Here is a 21,822-nt window from a genome sequence, read left to right on the forward strand (position 1 = left end):
ACTACCCAACACTGATAATAATATTTCAATGCCTCCAAAACTTTAATTGGAGCCAAAAATCTGGCATCCCCAAAGAGACTTATAATTGGAAATGAATGACTTCTGTTCTATTGTTTGTCGGAAGCAGTGAAGGTCAACTTTAATTTAGGGAAAATACATGGTTGAGTGTGATTATTTGAGGAGGCATTTTCCTTCGTTAACAGTCTGCGTTTATACAGAGTTGTTATAAAAACTTTGTAGTTTTGGCTTAGTATTGTTTCTTATCATCTTCATTTTTGCATGGATTACATCATACTTCATTATACCTTAAAATCTCACCCATTCATTAGATAAGACAAATAGGATTTAGACATTGCAAGAAATGTGTGGAGGCATGTTTCCCCCTTGGAAATCTCTGTAATGAAAAGTCTGCTTCAAACGTGACAGACTAATTTACCCAGTGCAATTGCTTTGCAATTCCAGCCCTAACTCCTGCCCAACCCTTCCAAACTATTATTACTCTCCCATGTGTCTTATGTCTTATGCTGCAGTGCTTCATAAATCTTATTGTTTGAGGATGTTTTCAAATCTTAAGAAATAATTGTGAGTAACATTGTGTATCGTTTCTGTGGCAGTGGACTCTGGAGCCAAGCTGTAGTTCTGTTGCATTATTCCATATATTGTCAGGACTTAATTATAAAAGTTGGGTCCCACATATTTGCATTCAATGCTTTTTTGTTCCATTAAAGCAGCCTTTTCCACATATTCTCTAATATGCAATATTTGTATGATTTGACAAATGAGAGATATAGAGATTCAGTTGGACACAAAACAGTTCATACAAACACCACATCTAATTGATGTGCACATTTTATGATTTGCAATGGTAACTCTTTACAATAATATTCCATTTAAGGAATTATAAAGGGATTTATTCATTACTAATTTACAATTGCATTATAAATCATTTATATGCAGTTATAACAATATGCATAAAAGGGTGAAATTTATATCATTTGTTAATTAGTAACTCCTTCCAGCTTGACTACTGATTTTGACAAATGTTTAAATATGTTTAACCTTTTTGAAAAATGTAGCTGTCCATCTTTTAATCAGAAAAGTTATTACCGCCTCTATATTGATATCCTTCACAATGCTGGGTCAGTATCTTATCACAATGATAGACATATTCTTCCTCCCCGTCCAATAACTCTCCAACAAGTGAAGTTGTTCTCAAAAGTAAATGCCAATACAAAATTTTTTTTTAAATGTATTATACATAAATATTACTTTAGAAATCTTTAATCCTTGTAACATAATTAAAAGTAATTTACCTAACTGAAAGTCAGTAACTATAATCTGATTACACAAATGTAAAATGTAATGTTACACTACTTTCTGACTAAAAAGTAATTAAATTACATTAACAAATTACCTTGTAATAAGATTATACCCAACACTGCTAACCAGGGGTGCATTTCCCATACAAAAACATAACTTACTGCTTAACCACCACAGTACAATACATTGTTGGAGAAATGAACAAGATAGTCATGGCTGTTTCCCAAAATCATAGTAACTATGTTGCACATCCATTATTCGAACCACGTTGGCTCAACAATATACAGCTGTCGTTAATGATATCACATAAGGGTGGAGTAAAATGTTATCCAGATATCAAATGGATATCAAATTAAAAAAGATTATTCACACATACACCATAATGCTATTTAGTGCGATAAAGCCATTAAAGACACTAAAGACACTAGAGCGGCGTGTAATGTTGCAGATACATTGCGCTGCATTGGTGGTGCTGCCCTCTACATCAGACTTCAGGGGTTCCCCAGATGTACTTGAGCACATATGCACATGTGCTCTGTTCAAAAACATATATGTACTTCACTTATGCATTAACACATAAACCGTGTTCTCTGTGTTGAAGTGCTTTCTCCTAACAGCTTTTAATCCCTAAAACAAATTAATAAAGGCTGCTTTCATGTTTAAATGATGTTTCAGAACACAGCTTTCTGAAAAACTCCAGAAGAAGCAGTTTTCTTTAGTGATTGTAAATGTGCTCAAAGTGTTGATTTAATGAAGGATATAAACTGCATTCAGAAAGTATTCAGACTCTTTCATTTTTCACATTTTGTTATGTTGCAGCTTTATGCTAAAAGGCTTTAAATTGTTTTAGTTTTTTGTTTTTCACATCAATCTACACTCCATACCCCATAATGACGAAGCAAAAAACAGATTTTTGATAACTTTACAAATGTATAAAAAGAAAAAACTTAAATATCACATTGAAATAAGTAATTGCTTTTTTTGCTATGACACTTGAAATTTTGCTCAGGTGCATCCCATTTCTTTGGATTAGTGGTTCCCAGTCCTGTTCCTGGAGACCACCCAACACTGCACATTTTGGATATCTCCCTAATCAAACATTATTTAACTCATCAGCTCATTAGTGGAGTTGGGTGTGTCAGAAAAGGGAGATATACAAAATGCGCAGTGTTGGGGGCTTCCAGGAACAGGGTTGGGAACCACAGCTCTGGAACATCTTTGAGATGTTTTTACACTGATTGGAGTCCACCTGTGGAAAATTCAATTGATAGGACATGATTTGGAAAGTCACACACCTGTCTATATAAGGTCTCACTACTGAAAATGCACATCAGAGCAAAAACCAAGCCATGAGGTCAAAGGAACCCTGAAGAACTCAGAGACAGGATTGTGTCAAGGTACAGATCTGGGGAAGTCTACAAAAAAAAATTGGGCTGCATTGAAGGTTCCCAGGAGCACAGCGGCCTGCATCATTCATAAATTGGAGAAGTTTGGAACAACCAGGACTCTTCCTAGATCTAGCCACCTGGTCAAACTGAGCAATCGGGGGAGAAGGACCTTGGTAAGAAAGGTTACCAAAACCAGGCACTGCTCATCACCTGTGCAATACCATCCATTGTGGTGGTAGCATCCTGCTGTGGGGTGTTTTTCAGTGTCAGGGACTGGGGGACTGGCCAGAGTTGAAGGAAAGCTGAATGCAGCAAAATACATAGATATCCTTAATGGAAACCTGGTCCAGAGTGCTCAGGACCTCAGACTGGGCCAAAGTTTCACCTTCCAACAGGACAATGACCCTATGTTCACAGCCAAGACAATGCAAGAGTTGCTTAGGGACAACTCTGTGAATGTTTTTTAGTAGCCCAGCCAGAGCCAGGACTTGAACCCAACTGAACTTCTCTGGAGAGACCTGAAAATGGCTATCCACCAACAGTCATCATCAAACCTGACAGAGCTTGAGAGGATCTGCAGGGAAGAATGGCAGAAAATCCCCAAATCAAGGTGTGCAAAGCTTGTCGCATCATACCCAAAAAGTCTTGAGCCTGTAATTGCTGCCAAAAAAGCTTCAACTCAGTACTGAGTTAAGGGTCTGAATACTTTAAGCTTTTTCCTTTTAATACATTTGCAAAGTTGTCAAAATCTGGTTTTTGCTTTGTCATTATGGGGTATGGAGTGTAGATTCATGTGAAAAAATACACAATTTAAAGTATTTTATCATAAGAGTGCAACATAACAAAATGTGAAAACAATTAAGGGGTCTGAATATTTTCTGAATGCACTGTATATGGAATGCATGATACTGAAGCCTCGGCAGAGTACTTCTAACCACAGGTGGAGTGCAGTTTTCGAATGTTCATTGGAACAATGGTTTTGGAAACACCAAATTGTTGAATTATGTTGGTAACGATGGAACTTGCGACTAAATATTTTTTTACCGGAAAATACGAGTAAAATACTACGTTATAATTTTATTTTTTTTTTTGCAGTGTAGGGAACTATATTATTGATGATATTGATTGCAGTAGGTTTTAATGTAGATGTGTTTTGTGAAATGCAGGTTGGCAACAACACTGGTGATTTTATCTGTAATGGCAGTGCTGGTCTCACTCAAGAGATATTATTTAAAATGCCCACTGGCCAAATTTGATTTCAAGGGGCACATTCTATACAAATTATCTTTCAAACTTTGTTCTTGTAGCTGAACTTCTAATTTGGCCTTTTAAGTAGATGCTCAACTAAATACAAACCGCTGCAGTTAAGCTTTCTTGCATGGAGCTTAAAAGAAGAGTAGCTGGTCCAGGAAGAGCAGGTCTCAGCCTCTCTGTCCCTCCCTTCTTCTCTCGCTCTCTGTAGGACAAGGAGGTGAACCTGGAGCAGGTGCATCGGCGTATGAACAGTCTTATGGACGAGGACATGGCGCACAAGCAGATTCCCGCACCATCTATCGAGATCTCTGCCCTGGACATCGGCAGCATGCCACCCAGCCAGCAGCGGGAAGCTGTGTGCGATTACCCAGGCACGGGCCTGTCTGTGAGCACCTTCCTGTCGGAGCAGGCTCGTGGGGTGGGCCGAACGCTGGCCCCTGGCAGGACCCTGACCCTCCCTCTCAGCAGTTCCACCATGCCCTCCATCCAATGCAAACACAGGGCTCCGAACGGGGGGCTGTTCCGACAGAGCCCCAGCAAGACGCCCATGCCAATGTCCTACCAGTCAGTACAAGGAGGACCCATCCCCGAAGCTATTGAGCCCACTCATAGTACATCCATCTAAGGTTGGCTTGATCATGGGACACCTCGTACTTGCTTTTCAAAGGAAGACAAGAAGGCGAAGGTGTGGGTGTCAGGGCTCGGAACTGAAAATGTGTAAAAAGAGTTTAAAAAAGATAGTACGTGGAGATTTTTATTACGGAAAAAAAAAATTGAAAAATCATTTTTCTTGTATATATTTGTAAATACTGAAAGAGCAAAGTAAGTAAATTGTATTTTGAATATTCTCAATTTTTGAAGTTGAGTTACAAACACAAATTAAAAACAAAAAAGGACATAGAAAAATAATTAAAAAATGACTGTTTGAATGGCTTTGTGAATTTTGTTCTCTATTATGAGTAAAGACTCCAATTCATTGTGATTGTTTTCTAAGTGCCGAAATAAAAGATGTCTCTCCACATTTTCTTACTAGATTATCATACATGATTGTAGGACCCCAAAAGCAGAGCGTTCGTAATTATGCACCCCTTTTACACTCAGAAACATTAATTTATTCTCCAGTACCTGCAAACAGTGTGGCTATTTCAATGCTGATTCATTTCCTGTAGTGGTTGACTAAGATGGGTTTTTCAGTGGCCGATACTGATATCTAGAGAACAGGATGGCCAATATAAATGCTGATATACATAATACAATTACTTGTTTTATAACATATATAGTAAAATTTGCTCAAACTTAATTGTAAAATTGCCAAATACTTGATGATATTTTGGTAAGTCACTAGTTTTCTGATTTCTGTGTTTGTATCGATTTGTTTATGGTGACAGACAAACGAAACCATCTCAATCGAAGCAACAACACAGAAACAACTGTTTGATCATTATGGTTTTGTATCTGGTGACACCATCTATTCATGAGCACAACCCACCATACAAGTATACTGTAACTTTAATTTGTTGCATATCAAACAGGCGGATGAATCGATACCGTTTGTGAAAGAGCTGTAAATGTACAGTTATTGTTTTTTATTTATTTTTATTTTTTGCCTTTTTTGTTGTTTTACTGTAGTGCACTTCACACTGATAACATAGACAATAAAAAACTTGTACATTAAATGATTTTCATAATATACATGTTGTGATATCTTTTTTTCTAATGAAAATACGTGATTGGTGTAAAATAGTATGTATAATATTGGTATGCCCACCACTGGATTAACACCACATGCTGACAATTCTAAATACTCCAAACACACCTATAGAACCTTTTTTTACTGTCAACTAAGCTTTTGTTTTTTCTTACTTCATATTGATTTTAACATTTTTATAAGGAGGTTCGGATGAATTCTGAATATCAATTGCATGGTGACTTAAACCAGAATTACCTTATACATTAACCTGTGCGCAATACCCTGTTTCCGACATTCCTCAAATCACACAGAAAAGGACATTTGTCAGTGTGGAGCACATCAACTAGTTTCTGAGGAGATTTCACCCTGCACATGCTTGTCATTCACTACTCTACATTAGGTTGTATCCTTTATATTATGTACAAGTAGTTACTAATGTGAACCAAAGTGATATATTATACTGTGTAACACAACCTGTGGCTTGAGATGCCAACAGCAGTGGTAAGGATGTCCTGCGTCATTTGTAGGATTATGTGTGTTCACTGCCTTACGCTTGTGCGCCTTTTGAGTTCAGAGAATTACCTCCAATATCTCATGAAATATAATGGTATCATAGCATAGTCTGTGTCATGACATCTAAGGAAGACTCTTATTTTATTTATGAATATGCTGCTTGGAGTTTCTTAATCTTTAATAAAGAAATATTGTTTACATGGTTTGATTTGTTTCAGTTATTTTATGATTGTAATCGGGAAACCTCCAGTGAAATGTCCAACATCCACTGTGAAATATCTTTCACTGTCTAAAATCACATTCCACAGAACATTCTTGTATCACCTCTCGCAGCTGTTTTACATTTAGTGCAAACAGACAAAGAACTAAACGCTAGAAACTTGTCAAGTTGCACATGGTTAGGACACAAGGTGTGCCTTAAGACAGTGAACAGCGGCACACAATCTGTTAGCTTTATGTTCTATTGTCATAATGTGCGTTTGTGCTTTATTTTATAGCTTCAGAATTTCATAGAAAATGTTTTGGATTATTTGCATTCCCAAGTTAGGAACCTTAAGGAAATGAAACTTGGGCAAAATGCTGAATCAGGTTAATCATATGGAGCCTTTCAGAGCCTCAGGTTATTGTTATAAACATGAGCCTCATCTGAAGGGTCAAGGAGGAGGTGTTGCTACAATGTACAGTGAAGTTTTGGTGTTACTCAGAGGAGTTTAAGTCTTTTGAACTAATAATACTAAATGTGACACCATCAGATATAAATGAAAAAATCTCTGTCTTCTTTTGCCCTTTTTACAGAATATAGATCACCTGTGCCGGACTCCATTTTCCTTGGTGAATTTGCACATTTTATATCAGATCTTGTAGTTACTGAAGTTAGAGCTTTAATTGTTGGTGACTTTAACTTTCACATAGATTACGAAAATGACACATTTGGATTAAAATATATTGATATTCTTAACTGTCTTCTAGTCAGACAAAATGTGACAGTATTGCACTCGCTCTATCGCACCGTTATCACGCACCGCTGAGCCGGAAGGCAAAGCTCTCGATCTACCGGTCAATTTTTGTTCCTACCCTCACCTATGGTCATAAAGGCTGGGTCATGACCGAAAGAACTAGGTCGCGAGTACAAGCGGCCGGAATGGGCTTCTTCAGAAGGGTGGCGGGCTTCTCCCTTAGAGATAGGGTGAGGAGCTCAGTCATCTGTGAGGAGCTCGGAGTAGAGCCGCTGCTCCTTTGCGTCGAAAGGAGTCAGTTGAGGTGGTTTGGGCATCTGGTAAGGATGCCCCCTGGCCGCCTCCCTAGGGAGGTTTTTCAGGCACGTCCAGCTGGGAGGAGGCCTCGGGGAAGACCCAGGATTAGGTGGAGAGACTACATCTCCACAATGGCCTGGGAACGCCTCGGGGTCCCCCAGTCAGAGCTGGTTAATGTGGCTCAGGATAGGGAAGTTTGGGGCACCCTGCTGGAGCAGCTGCCCCTGCGACCCGACTTCGGATAAGCAGTTGAAGATGGATGGATGGTAAGATCAAAGTCTTCGGCCAGCAATGAGTTGATCTGAACATAATGTTAATTCATGCAGTAATACTACTCTCAATGTGATTGAAAATAATCACAATAGATTTAAACAACATTCATGAGCAATGCAGTGTTTTATGATCGACAGATTTCTATGGACCAATAGGATTTGATAAAATACACAGTAAAATTATCTTTGAATACAAACAAGACTTTATTGGTAATCTACAATATAAAAATAAACTAACACACATAGACAAACATAAAACATATTGGTGAGTGAGCTGTAACACAAGGTCAATGGAAATTATCTGTAACAGAGAAAATTGAAATATAGACCATGAAAACTCCTGCTTAGTTCAGTTCCAGGAGGCCTTTGTCCGGTTTGATGGATGGGTGATGGAATGACCAGGTTGAGCCCCGGAAGCCAGGCTTTCTGTAAAGGAGACTCAGGACTTCCCGGGACAGAAGTCAAAGTGTGTGTACACCGTACACCAGAGAAGAGAGCATTTTAACCATTTCTGTTTGGTCACACCCTGAAGAGGCTCTAAGCCAGTCAGAGGCAGATTTTCAGAGGGCCTGTGGTCAATGTGTCCTCCCCTCAAGATAACTAACTAAGGACTCTTTGTGCTAAGTTTCCATATTGATTACATCAAAATTCTCTACATAAACAGACAAGCATTTACATATGAAACATGACATACTTTCACTTTGTGGTTACTTCAATACACATTAAACTAGTTAATTAATATAAATTTGAACATACATTATTATACAAGTGTGCATCATGTATGCACAAGGTCAGAATAATACATTCTATGATTCTAACCAGAGTTAGGCATCATGTGATGTGTGTTAGCATATACAACTTGGTTATGTGCGTTGTGAAGTGTAAAGTCAGATTTGAGTGAGTCCAGCAATTGTTTCAAAGCTCATAGATCCTTTTTAGCTGTTGTTTCCAGAATAATGATCAGAGATGATGTCTCATTATTCCACTTAGTTTAATTTTAAGCATAGAAATTGGTTATGAAACAGAAGAAAGAAATATGTGTTGTCCATTGCAATCATGAGGGTTTCTTGGGAAAGTCTGCTTTAGCTCTATGTCTTCTACTGACCATAACCTCTACCCTTTAGTGGTGAGAGGTCTCCTTACTGAGATGGCCATATCAGTCATGTGATGACCATTAATATGAAGTTTTCATGGTCTTACCACAGGAACTAGACGGGGGTGTAAAATAATGTTTTTTTGCTGTCCTGGACAATTTTCTTTGTTCTCAAGATGGTTAAGGTTACATGTACATTTCGTCTCATTTCCACAGTGTTGATTCGGACTTTAGGGCACTGTCGTTGCAGAGTCTTTAAATGTATTGCCCTGAGGAATTTCAGTGTGACTGCGGGCCTCTGATATTTAATTCCAAGTTATAAAAACTGGGACACAGTGTAAATCCTGGATTAAAGCCATTCTGCATAGAAATTGTTCATTATTCTGCCCCATATGCCCTACAAAAATTAACCATGGTTTTACTACAGGAACCATATTTTAACCATGATATTCATTGTAAAACCATAGTAATAATACAAGAAAATCAAGTTAATAAAGTTTTACTATAGTACCAACAAGGTTAATTTTGGTACAAACACTATGGTTTTTAAAAAGGACACACTCAAAAACTGTACTGTAAAACTGTAGTTTTTTTTTGGCAGAATGATTGATTTTTATCACTCTGGCAGCAAAATTTTTAACCAATTTAAGTTTATTTATTGAACTTGCTGGACATCCTCCCAGTAATGCATTAAAATAATCTAGTCTTGATGACATGATCACATTAATTAGTTTTTTGGCATAAGCAACAGAGATCATGTGTTGTAACTTTGCAAATTTTCTGAGATGGAAGATGCTGTTCTACAAACATTTGAAATAATAATGTTTCCTGTATTATTACTATGACTTTACCATGAATGTCATGGTTGTAATATGGTCACTGTAGTAAACCATGGTAAGTTTTGTAGTCACTATGGTTTTACTACAAATACCAAAATTCAATAGTTATTATTGCAAAATCATGGTTAATTTTCTTAACCCACTGTGGAGTGTGTTTTGGGCCCTGGAGAAGTTTTGACATGCCTTAAGATTTGAGAACATATATGAGAACATATATGTACATTTCACATGTGTGTACATGTTTGTATTTTTGAGAAAATAACATTTATGCATGGTTTTTGAAAAAAACAAAAATTTTAAGTAATTGAAATAAGACCAAATAACACATACTAAACATTTGTCCAAAATAATTTTGAGAACTGGATCTTGTAACATAGAGTTCCTGTCGCTCACTTCAACGTTGTGTCAAAGAAGTGACACTAGGGGTCTCTCTTGAGCGCCGAATATGCCTCTGATCTATGAAAAAAGGCCAATGGGAATTAGGCAGACAGTTCGCGCCTCCCGACGCCATACTATCTGCCCCGCCGGGTAGGTCAAAAATAATCATCCCCTTGGTGCCCCTAGCACGGAGCTTGGATGTGTGGCTTCCACTTCCCAACACGTCACGCTGGCTGGCCCGGACCATTTGACTCGGTTACGCAATTCAGTTTGCCAGGCCCCGCCCCCCTTCACGGGTGTCCGCTTCTCGGTAGTACACGGCAAACATGCCAAATCCCTGCGTGCAGAAATCTCTACTCTTCTACTCAAAGACGCGATAGAGCCTGTCCCTCCAACCGAGATGAAGAAGGGTTTCTACAGCCCTTACTTCATCGTACCCAAGAAAGGCGGCGGCTTACAAATGATCTTGGACTTGTGAATTTTCAACCGGGCCTTGTACAAACTCCCGATCAAAATGCTCACGCAAAAACACATCCTAACTTGCGTCCGGCATCTAGATTGGTTCGCAGCGGTAGACCTGAAGGACACGTACTTTCACGTCTCAATTCTGCCTCGACACCAGCCCTTCCTACGGTTCGCGTTCGATGGCCAGGCGTATCAGTACAAATTCCTCCTCTTCGGCATGTCTCTGTCCCCTCGCATCCTCACGAAAGTCGTAAAGGCACCTATTGCCACGCTCCAAGAAGCCGGCATCCGCATACTCAATTACCTCGACAACTGGCCCATATTGGCCCACTCCCGAGAGTTACTATGCACTCACAGAGACCAGGTGCTCAGGCACCTCAGCCGCTTGGAGCTTCAGGTCATGGAGTTAGACTCAGTCTCGATGTTAGCATGTCTCAGTCAGTGATGGACTGCCTCGCCACCTTCAAGCCAGGCGCAACGGTCCCTTTAAAAATTTTCTAGAGGCTCCTGGGGCATATGGCATCCTCCGCGGTGGTCACGCCGCTGGGGTTGATGCATATGAGACCACTTCAGCACTGGCTTCAGACTCGAGTCCCGAGAAGAGCATGGTGCCATGGCACGCATCGGGTAACAATCATCCCCGCTTGCCACCAAATGTTCAAACCCTGGACAGACCTCTTTTTAGGAGTACCGCTGCAGCAGATGTCCCGACGCATCCTGGTCACGACCAACGCCTCCAGATTGGGTTGGGGCGCCGTGTGCAACGGGCACGCAGCCGTGGGCACAGAGCCACGGGCCATTGGAAAGAGGGCCCCGCTGCGCTGGCACATCAACTGCCGCTGCGCGCCACTCACATTCCCGGTGACCTCAATGCGATGGCGGACGTGCTGTCAAGGCAACATTGGGCCGGTGAAGAGTGGAGGCTCCACCCCCAGTCGGTTCAGCTGCTTTGGGAACGATTCGGCAAGGCCCAGGTAGACCTGTTTACTTCCCAAGAGACGTCCAATTGCCCGCTCTGGTATGCCCGAACAGAGGCTCCCCTCAGGGTAGATGCACTGGCACACAGCTGGCCCTCGGGGCTGTGCAAGTACGCATTTCACCCAGTGAGCCTTGTTGCACACAGGTGCTGTGCAAGTTCAGGGAGGACGAGGAAATCACCCTAGTGGCTCCAAACTGGCCCACCCGTGCCTGGTTCTCGGACCTCGTACTCCTCGCAACAGCCCCTCACTGACAAATTCCCCAGAGGAAGGACCTTCTTTCTCAGGGACGGGGCATGCTCTGGCACCTGCATCCAGACTTCTGGAACCTCCACGTCTGGCCCCTGGATGGGATGCGGAAGATCTAGCTGGTCTACCCCCTGCCGTCGTAGACACAATCAGCCAAACCAGAGCCCCCTCTACCAGGCAACTTTACGCCCTGAAGTGGCGTGTTCACGAAATGTGACCCGTCACGGAAACCAGTGACACAAGTCGGCAGCACAACTTGTGAGCAAAATGAGAAACAAGTGTTTTTTTCCAAAATTGGTGATTTCCGCTTTTTTGCAGAATCTGTTAGTTGAGATCATGAAGAAGCCTCTCCATGTTTGAGATAACAGTATTGGTATATTTAAAAGCGTACATTTTGAGGTTGAAATCGGCTTGTTTTTCGGAGATTCTAGCATGCAGTAGGGGCGTATCATTGTCTGTGTGTATTTCCGTACTGAATAGCCGCCGGCGCTTTTGCCCCCGTCCCCAACAGCGTGGCTACTTATTATGCAGCTCTAGCCGGCTCTATCTGATATCAAAATTCAATGAAGATGGACGCCGCAAAGAATGTCGCGAGACGAGCTGAACCGTGGCGTTACAACGAAAATGTTTTGAAGTACTTCTTCGACAAGCCGGATGCTTATGAACAAGCGTTCACTGATTCTGAAGACGATCTGAGCGACGATGAAAGTGGAATGTCACTTTATCAACCAACCACCTGAATTTAGTTTTACATTCTTGTATGAAAAGGACTCAGTGTACATAAGAGTTGCCTATACAGTTTTATCGGTAGATGCTAAGAGACATTTATTTATTACCTGTTTGCAAACTTTTTTTTCTTTGATGGCACATTTTCCTGACCTTTTGCTCCCCCTGTGCTTTACAGGGGAGCTTTACAGGGGTATGGCTTATCTAAATGAGATGTAAATGAGCCCTATTGTCACTCCCAGCAGCAGAGAGAGGTGAGAACTGCACAATCTTTTGAGGCCGTTTTCTACCCTTTTAGCTTTTTTGAGTGCCCACCTTCAAATGGCCACAACTTCTCCAAATATTGTCAGATTTCCATGTGTTACAAATTGTTGGAAAGCTTGGAGACTACACTTTCAGAATATGTGAATAACTCAAAATGCCCCAAAACCGACTTGTGTCCCTACTTTCCGTGATCGGTCACAAATGGTGTTCTTCCCGGGCTGAATACCGACAGAGGTGCGCAGTTAGGTCAGTGCTCCTATTTCTGCAGGAGAGGTTGGAGGGGAGGCTGTCCTCTTCAACCTTGAAGGTGTATGTTGCTGCTATCATGGCCCACCACGATGCAGTAGACAGTGGGCTGCACGCAGAGCTTTAGACTTTCTGAGCAGCTCTTTGTCTGCTTTGGTGGACAGCGGAAAGGGAACGCTGTCTCCAAACAGAGGCTCTCCCACTTGGTGGTGGATGCCATTTCATTGGCCTACCACACCCAGGCCGTGCCCCCCCCGCGGGTCCGAGCACACTCAACAAGGAGTTGGCAGACATATGGCAGACATATGTAGAGCAGCGGGTTGGGCAACACCTAATAATTTTGCGAGATTTTACAATATCAGGGTTGCGTCAATATCGTCCCGTGTCTTCTCAGGTCCGAGCCAGTAGAACTCGGTAACACGCTGATGAACTGATCGGGTGGATCGCTTGCACCTAGCGCCCTTTCCCTCGGTCGAGGTAAAACTGCGCGCTTTCTGTCCCAGGAGATTCCATATATTCGGATCCTTGGACGATTCCTCCCTAGCCCTATGGGTCTACCCGTACTGGTATAGGTGTGGAGTGGTGGTGGCGTAGTGGCAAAAGCACAGGGCTGTTAATCAGAAGGTCGTTGGTTCGAACCCCACGGCCACCACCATTGTGCCCTTGAGCAAGGCACTTAACTCCAGGTTGTTCCGGGGGGATTGTCCCTGTAATAATTGCACTGTAAGTCGCTTTGGATAAAAGCGTCTGCCAAAATGCATAAATGTAAAATGTAAAATATTAACCAGTACTATAGAAATATTTACTTTACTCTCATATTATGAACCAGAATACTATCAGGTATTAACTTACAAGCTCATGTACGCTTAAATGATTTATCCTTCATATCTACTCGTTCTGACATGTTTGTATTCTATGTTCGTATATAGCTTAAATATAATTAGAAACGTAGCCAGTCCACTGACTGTTAACTCACTGTTATTTGGAGCTTTATTTAAATTTTCTTACATATTGACGTCCGTTGCATCTTCATGAGCACTATAAAAGAAGCTTGTGTTGTGTAGCGCTAAAAACAAAGCTGTCCCGTGAACAAAATACTCTCATAGTGCACAAGAACGCCCAACGGACGTCAAGATTTTCACAGGAAAATGACTTAAATATTGGGTTCTCACTAAAAATGTTTTCCAGTCCCTGTTAACAGCTATTGTTTTGATAAGATGAAACCGGGATATTAATTGAAACATTTTTGTGTCCCACATTAATAAAGTTAATATGGGTTTAGAATAACATTAGTAAATTATTACAGAATTACAATTTTTGGTTGAACATGGTTGACGGTAACATGGTTAAAGGGCACCTATTATGGAATTTTGAAAATTACCTGTCATGTAGTGTGTAACATAGATTTAAGTGAACAAAAACATCCTGCAAAGTTTTATATATGAAAGTTCACCGTAAAAAAAGTTATTGTCTCTCAAAAGTAGGAGTTGACTCTGAGTCAATGTAATGAATCGTTTTTCCAACGAGTCCTTTTCCTTTTCGTTGTGACGTCAAGACGAAAAGTTATCAAATTGGCCGCACCCACTCATTGCGTGCGCAGACACCAGGGAAAACTTGAAAACATCATGTCGACAACAAGACGCTGTGTTCTGAAGTGCATATCAAAAGCGACCTTTTTTTCACTGCCCAGGGACGAGCATGTGAAGAATCAGTGGCTAGAGTTTATATTTACAACTATACCACACAAGTATAGCCCGAACCTTGTGCTGTGTTCAGCGTCATTTTAATGACGATTGCTTTACTGAACATGAATGCTTTCAAGTGTGGATTCAGCGAGCGGTTGATACTGAAGCAAGGTTCAGTACCAAGTTTATTTGGATCAGCTTCCTCCTCCGAATCACAACCTGTAAGTATTATTAATAATTGTTGCTTTTATGTGTTTTTTAGCATGCTTAATAAGTATTTGTGTGTGTTGTGTAAGTTACGCTCAGCGCAGCTTCTAGGTCTCCAATGTCAATTTTTTTGAAATATGTGAAATGTTTGTCGATGTTATTGGAGTTGTCATAAAGAATAGAGCAATAACTTGTAGTAATGCAGTGCTTTACCAATATGTTTATGCGTTGGGCTAATGCAAACAATAACTGATTGGGTGTTTACCACCGAACTTTGGGCCATGATCGCTAACATAAATCAACTCTAATTCCTTCTCTGATTTTGATTTTTTTAACTACAAAGCGGTGATGGGCGTTCCGTTTCCGACAATCTCTGCACAGAGTATAACAATCACAACTGACTGGGTCATCTGACCAATCACCGCAGATTAGCGTCACGCAAAGGAGGGGTTTGGAAAAATGAGTCGTTGAACGAGTTGGGAGTCGGTGAGCAAATCAGGTAAACATAAATGCATATTATAAGACAACAAAAGTGTTTTTTGTCATTGCATGCATGTAAAACTGTTGTTGGGGACTCCCAAAACAATATTAGGAAAATTTTAAATGCCATAATAGGTGCCCTTTAACATTCATACAATTTGATATTACTAGCCTTGTTCTCAAGGCCATGAAACTACAGGGGCTTTTAAGAAAAAAATATTTAATTCCAATATTTCGACAAATAGCTACTTTTACCAATTATCAATTGTCTACTGAATATTACTGGTAATATTTTTGATATTTAAATTCCATCCCCTCCTGATAAATAGAACAAAACAATGTGATATCTTGGTTACATGTACTTGTTTTATTACATCCTCATCAAGAAGAAAGGGAAATGGGAAAACATTTAAAAATATAAGAAATTAGCTTTTTTATTGTGTTAAGAAATGATGTCACATAGTAAGTATTGGCATCAACCAGAGCTACTTATTTATGCTCTGCAAACGTTGACTCTCCCCCAGCCAGCGACATTAGGCGCTGCAGTGTAGAGCTATATTTTTTTTATTTTGGTCATAATTGTGGTCTTTTTACAAAAATATCCTTTAGATTTTGTAAATATTTCATCATGTCATATTAATTGGTCAATTTTACTCCCACTAAAATAAAAAATTTTGTAAAAAAAAAAAAAAAAAAGCATATTTTAGTTGATAATAATGAGGAAAATGAGAAAAATATTTATCAAACTGTAACAGACCAAACTATCTAAAATTGTATAAACTACTTTTTGTTTTAACAATTATTGTATCAAAAATTATTAAAGATATTATTATCATTTACATGTATCAAGCATATTTGAAAGATTACCATGTTTAATATGCAAGATTAAGCAACTGAAATATTTTCAGAAATATTTGCATTTAATGAATATTAAACATACTATGAATTGGATTATTTTAATCAATTTTTAACTAGATTTATACTTCTTAAAAAATGAAGGCTTATTCTTAACACATGGAAATAAAAGGTGAAACAAATGTGTAAAGCACTTGAAGCACATCAGTGATCTGAATAGCTCTCTCTATAGCATGGTGTAGAAATGCTGCCATATTGTGGATAAATGCGACAGCAGGCTCCAAAGGACCAGCCGGAGGTTCAGATAACTCCTTTTTGTGGACACACACTAGCCTTTCTGACCTGTGAGCTTCTGATTTTTTGTGCCTAGTGACAGACTCAGGATGATGGCAAATTTAAAGTGACGAGACAGGTAACAGCATGCTGGAAGCAGTCTCGCATCCTCCACCTGTCAGCAGGATTAACCTCTTAACCAGCACCCCTATTTTTGAGAATTTTCTGAAAATGACATACCCAAATACAAATGTCTGTAGCTCCTAAACCATATGGTCCACATTCATAACTCTAATATTTTTTTAAACTAGACACTTGAAACTTTGTTACCCAAGAGTCATATTAATTCAAAAGTAGCATAGGAACAGAGTAAAACAAGGTCAAATTTACATGCAAGTGACTCACGATTTCTATGAATGAACTTCATTTAGGGAAAAATGTATCAGACTTTTATGTTAAAGGCCTGAAAACACCATAAAGATAAAACTGAATGTCTGACCATGTTCTGATTCAAATTTGAAGATGATACTCCCAAAAATGTTGTTTCTGTAAGCTTTTATTCAGGGAAAGTCTAGGCGTCCTTTCCAAAAGGCCATTTGGAGACTCCAAATGGACATCTGGTAACCAAATGACATAAGGAGTAAACACTACATACTACATACATGTATATCAATTCAGAACTGTTCTGCTCATCAAACCACACAAGAAAAAATGATTTCAGCACAACATTTTAACATTTTAACAAAATACTCTTTATTTTGAATAATTCTGATTGCAAAAACAGTGAAACAAAAAAAACTCACTTCATGTATGCATTTCAAAAGTGATCGTTTTACAACTAATTAATAAATTATATAAAAAGAAAACAACATTTGTAATTGCAACAGTGTTTTTTACTCAAATAAATTACAATAAACTGATAATTATAATAAATATCCAATTACTAAAGAAAAAAAAGCAATTACAGTATTTACAGTATTTATGTTGATCCAAGGCAGTCACTAACAAGGTTTGTTACCAACTGGAAACCAAAGCCACTGAAAGACAGGAAAGATAAAGTGTGTAAGCAGAACAAATAAAATTACAACACTGTATGCATGTGTGAGTACTTACGCTTGCTCCAATGGCTCGAATCAGAAGACACCCACTGCAAAAGAGAGAGAAAGAGAGAAAGAGAGAGCAAACAAGCAGAACAAAACCAAGCAGAACAAACAAAGTCCAAATAGAATAAATGCATATGATAGCTCACTATAGCAGGAACAAACAGGATGAAAACTTGGTCATGTAAGTGTGTGTGTGTGTACCCCTGACCGTTAATGTCTCACACCGATGGCTTCTCTTGCTTCATCTCTCTCTTCGGAACTGCAAATCCACCTAAACTTGGAAACATTTCTGGAACAACTATTAGAATCAAATGCTTTGAACAATGTAACATGTAAATTAAAAAATGACAAACCAGATGATTAATATTTTCCACCCTGCTTATGCCAGTCATGGTAACAGTCCCTTTTAGGCAGAAAGCACAGTGGCACCTCACATGTTGCACACATGACTGGTGTCTTCTGATGGCAGAGCTTGCACTTTCTCCGTCCAGCAGTGCTGTCATCTGTAATGTGTGTCGGGTTGTGGCAAGCATCATTTGAAGCCCGAGGAGCAGCTGTCCGTGATTCTAGGCCTGCGAGTTCCAGAACAAGCGTTTCCCTGAATGCTTTCTGGGTGAGGGGTTTTTCATTCCTTGCTCTGGCCAGATGCTGATGCAAAATGAAGGCATTGACAACAGCAATATCCACAAAGTGGTAAAAGAAGGTTCGGTACCACTTCTGTGTCTTGTGGAGCACTTTGTAGTACCCAATGAGGGCGTCGGACAGGTCCACTCCCCCCATGAACCTGTTGTAGTCCAGCACAGCACAGGGAATAGGCACTTGCACTTCAGACCACTGCCCATCTTTGTTCTTCAACCTCCTTCGCACTGTGTCACCTTTATATGCTTTGTGGAATGTGGAGCACATCAGCACTTCCCGGGTGTCTTTCCATTCCACAAACAGCAGCTCATCCTCTCTGAGTCATCGAATGGACCCTCATGGAGCATTCCGTGGTAGTCTGTTGGTGACTGTCTTTGGGAAACCGATCCTGTTAGGACGAATGGTGCCACATGCCCAAATCTTCTTATGGAGGAGGTCTCTGAAAAGCATGGGACTAGTGTAAAAGTTGTCGACGTATATAGCTTGTAACCAGTGCCCAACATCTTTTCATCTACGAGTGCCATGACAGACTCATAGCTCAGCCCCTTCTGAGATGGCATGGACTTACCTTCATACACGAAGAACTCACAGGTGTAGCCACACAGGGAGTCTGCCAAGACAAAAAGCTTGTAGCCCCATTTAGTGGGTTTGTTCTTCATGTACTGCTTGAGTCCAGACCTCGCCTTGGATGCCACCATCCTTTCATCTATGGAGATGTTCTGATTCGGATGAAAAAATGTCCTGCAGGCATCCCTAATGTTGTCATAGAGAGGCTTGATCTTCCCCAAGCGGTCGTAGGCTGCTGTTCCCTTCTTCTTTTCGTTTTCTTCATCATCCCGAGGATCGCTAAGATGAAGAGCGCTTGTGATGGTATGAAACTTCCTACAGGACATGATCTCAGCAGGAAGGGGAACACTGTAGACTCGGGACCTCCTCCAATAATCAGTCAGGGCAGAGACCTTCACGAGACCCATGTACACAACAAGTGCCAGGTAAGACTTCAAATCTTCAACCGAGATGGTATTCCATGGCTTTTCTCTTCCTTGCTGATTTTTGGCCCCATATACATTGGTGTGCTGAATGATGGTCTGCAGCACAGACATTGAAAAGAAAAGATGAAACAACTGCAGTGCTGTGTAGGTTGCAGTTGTCACCAGCTGTGGCCCAGGTGAACGAGCAGGCCGAAATGCAGGCTGCGAAGGTCCAATATCCTCCTCATCAACATTGTGCCATCTTTCCTGTGAGGTGCTAAGAGACACAGTAGGCACTGACTGGCTCCCCCTCGCCCTCCCCCTCCCCCTCCCTCTCACTTTACCTGTACCTTTACCTGTACCTTTACCTGTACCTCTGGTAGCTGAAGCAGATTCAGATGGAGACACAGAAGATGAAGACGACTGACGTGGTCTCTTTCGTCGCTCAGGACTGGACTCCGGATTCCAATCCTCATCTGTTTCAGTTGAAGGCCTATTTTACAGCACAGGAAACACACACACACACACACACACACACACACACACACACACACACACACACACACACACACACACACACACACAAAAGAGGATTTCAGTTTGAGTCAAATATTAGAGACAAACTACTATTAGGAGCATCAATATTACATCATATTACAATAACATATGCCTAATTGTCAAAAATCTTATGATTATAATGCTCAGCATTATAAATGCCTTGTAATAATTTATTTTTTCCACATATCTTTACCTGACATCTTGTAATCCTTTCCTTCCATTATTGTTATATTCAATGAATGCAGCATTCATTCATTATGAATATACACCTAGAACTGTAATCTCATATCTTGCTAGTCTTCTCCACTGTAATTTTATAATCAAAACCATCTTCACCTGACTTCTTGTAATCCTTTCCTTCCATTTTTGTTATATTATCATAAATATAATGTGTGTGTGTGTGATATAAATATTATGTCTTTATGTATAATATACAGCTATCACCTAGCTACTCGTGTAGCCTCGTGTCTTTGCTAGTCATTTTATAATCAAAAACATGATATGAACAGAAAAACTGCCAATACTTCATAAACATAAAAACTCAAGACGATGTGTTTCAACTTACCGATCTAATACGGGATCGAGTCCATGGAGAAACATCTCCTCTTCAGCCGAATCGACACTCGACACCGTGCTCTCTCGGTCTAAGATGCCTGTTTCTGCGTCTTTCTGCTGTTCTTCGTTGCTACTCCTCATTAACTCCACCAAAGCACTCTCAACACCACAAAAACTCCTCTTCAGTCGACGATCCATGATGTAGATTGTTAGATATAATGTTAGAATGTTAGAATAATGTTAGAATAAATCCGCGCGTTGAAACGAGCTCCGTGTGCGCTGTGCGTAAAATGACGAAGAGCGCACGAGTGGACGCACTTGTATTAGACCTATGTATTAGACAGATCTTCTGAGGTAAACTAAGCAAACTGTCAATCACTGCAATCGTGTTTTAGTTGGTTAATACTCCCATCCATCAAAATTTTGCTGACCAGACATTGGGTGGCTTTTATCCAGTCAAAAACCGAGGTGCGAGAGTGACAGGTCCCGCAGGCTGTTGTTGCGCTCCCTTCATATTTTGGTCATTACAGAGCCTGTGATTGAAGGAGAGAAACAGGGAATGGCTCATTTTATCGGAAACAGTCCAAACTACGGGGAGAGATGGTTTTTGAACATTGGAATACAAATTAGAATCGATATTTCATTGAAAGTGAACATGATGGATTACTCTAACTGGAAGCGCTCATGAAAACTGAGGAGGATATTTCGTTTTTTTCCCTATTTTTTGTTGTTTTGGATTAAAAAGTGGGATGCATTTTGAAGAGTAGACCCTTACATTGAAATGTATGCTGGTGTTTCTTGGATTCGTCCGAACTGATCTGAACCATAGGAGATGAAAGATAAGTATTGCCGTTCATTTTGTTCATATTTACAGGGTCGGTCTGTCAGCATTTAATTTAACCCTTTCCTCTCTGGTGTATTGATTGCAAAAACAAGTTCAGAACGTGATTCATGAGTGTTTTAGCTTTCAAATGATGCATAGTTTATGATAGTTGATTGAATATTTGTTATAAAACAAAGGTAATAAAATTATAAACATGCCCCCACGGCCCGCCCACGCCCCCCTGCGGGTATAAGGCGTTAAAGAAACAAATCCTGCAGCAGAGTCCCTGACTCACAATGAAACATCTCCATAATGTCACGCCCACGAGTCAGGGGTTCTAGCGATAACACAGCATGAGTGAAATGCACAAAGAGGGTTGAAAGAGCAGTGAAAAATGAACAACACTTCCCCTTGAAGACTAACCATACCTGTGGGGCAGATCGACAAAGAGATGACCTAAAAGCTTTTCTCTTCACAACGTCTCTCAGTTTCATATCCAGATGTTCTATCCTCTCAGCAGCAGATGCAGGCATTCACCTGGACATTTGAAAGCAGATGTGCTCTGTGGGTGAACAGCAGACCCTGTTTCCTCTATTCTCTATAATGACCAATCTTCACAATTCAGCTTGGTTATTAATGAGTCATTCAGAGACAGTCCATTTCTTGCAGAACATTTCAGGGTGAAAAAAGCTATTTATTTAACATTTTCAATCGTTTCATTTAAAAATAGCACAGCATAGCTTTCA

General features: G+C 40.3%; 1 protein-coding gene across 1 annotated transcript in view; it reads left to right on the forward strand.

Moving 5' to 3' along the window:
- Positions 1-6,288, forward strand: part of grid1b (glutamate receptor, ionotropic, delta 1b) — a 711,417-nt gene extending 705,129 nt beyond the window's left edge. The window contains exon 16 of the mRNA XM_052102777.1: positions 4,171-6,288. Coding sequence (XP_051958737.1) covers positions 4,171-4,587 — 417 coding nt within the window. The 3' untranslated portion in view covers positions 4,588-6,288. The remainder of the gene's footprint in view (positions 1-4,170) is intronic.
- Positions 6,289-21,822: the final 15,534 nt, after the last annotated feature.

Source organism: Xyrauchen texanus, chromosome 33 (genome assembly GCF_025860055.1).
Source record: "Xyrauchen texanus isolate HMW12.3.18 chromosome 33, RBS_HiC_50CHRs, whole genome shotgun sequence".
In the NCBI taxonomy this organism is placed as follows: domain Eukaryota; kingdom Metazoa; phylum Chordata; class Actinopteri; order Cypriniformes; family Catostomidae; genus Xyrauchen; species Xyrauchen texanus.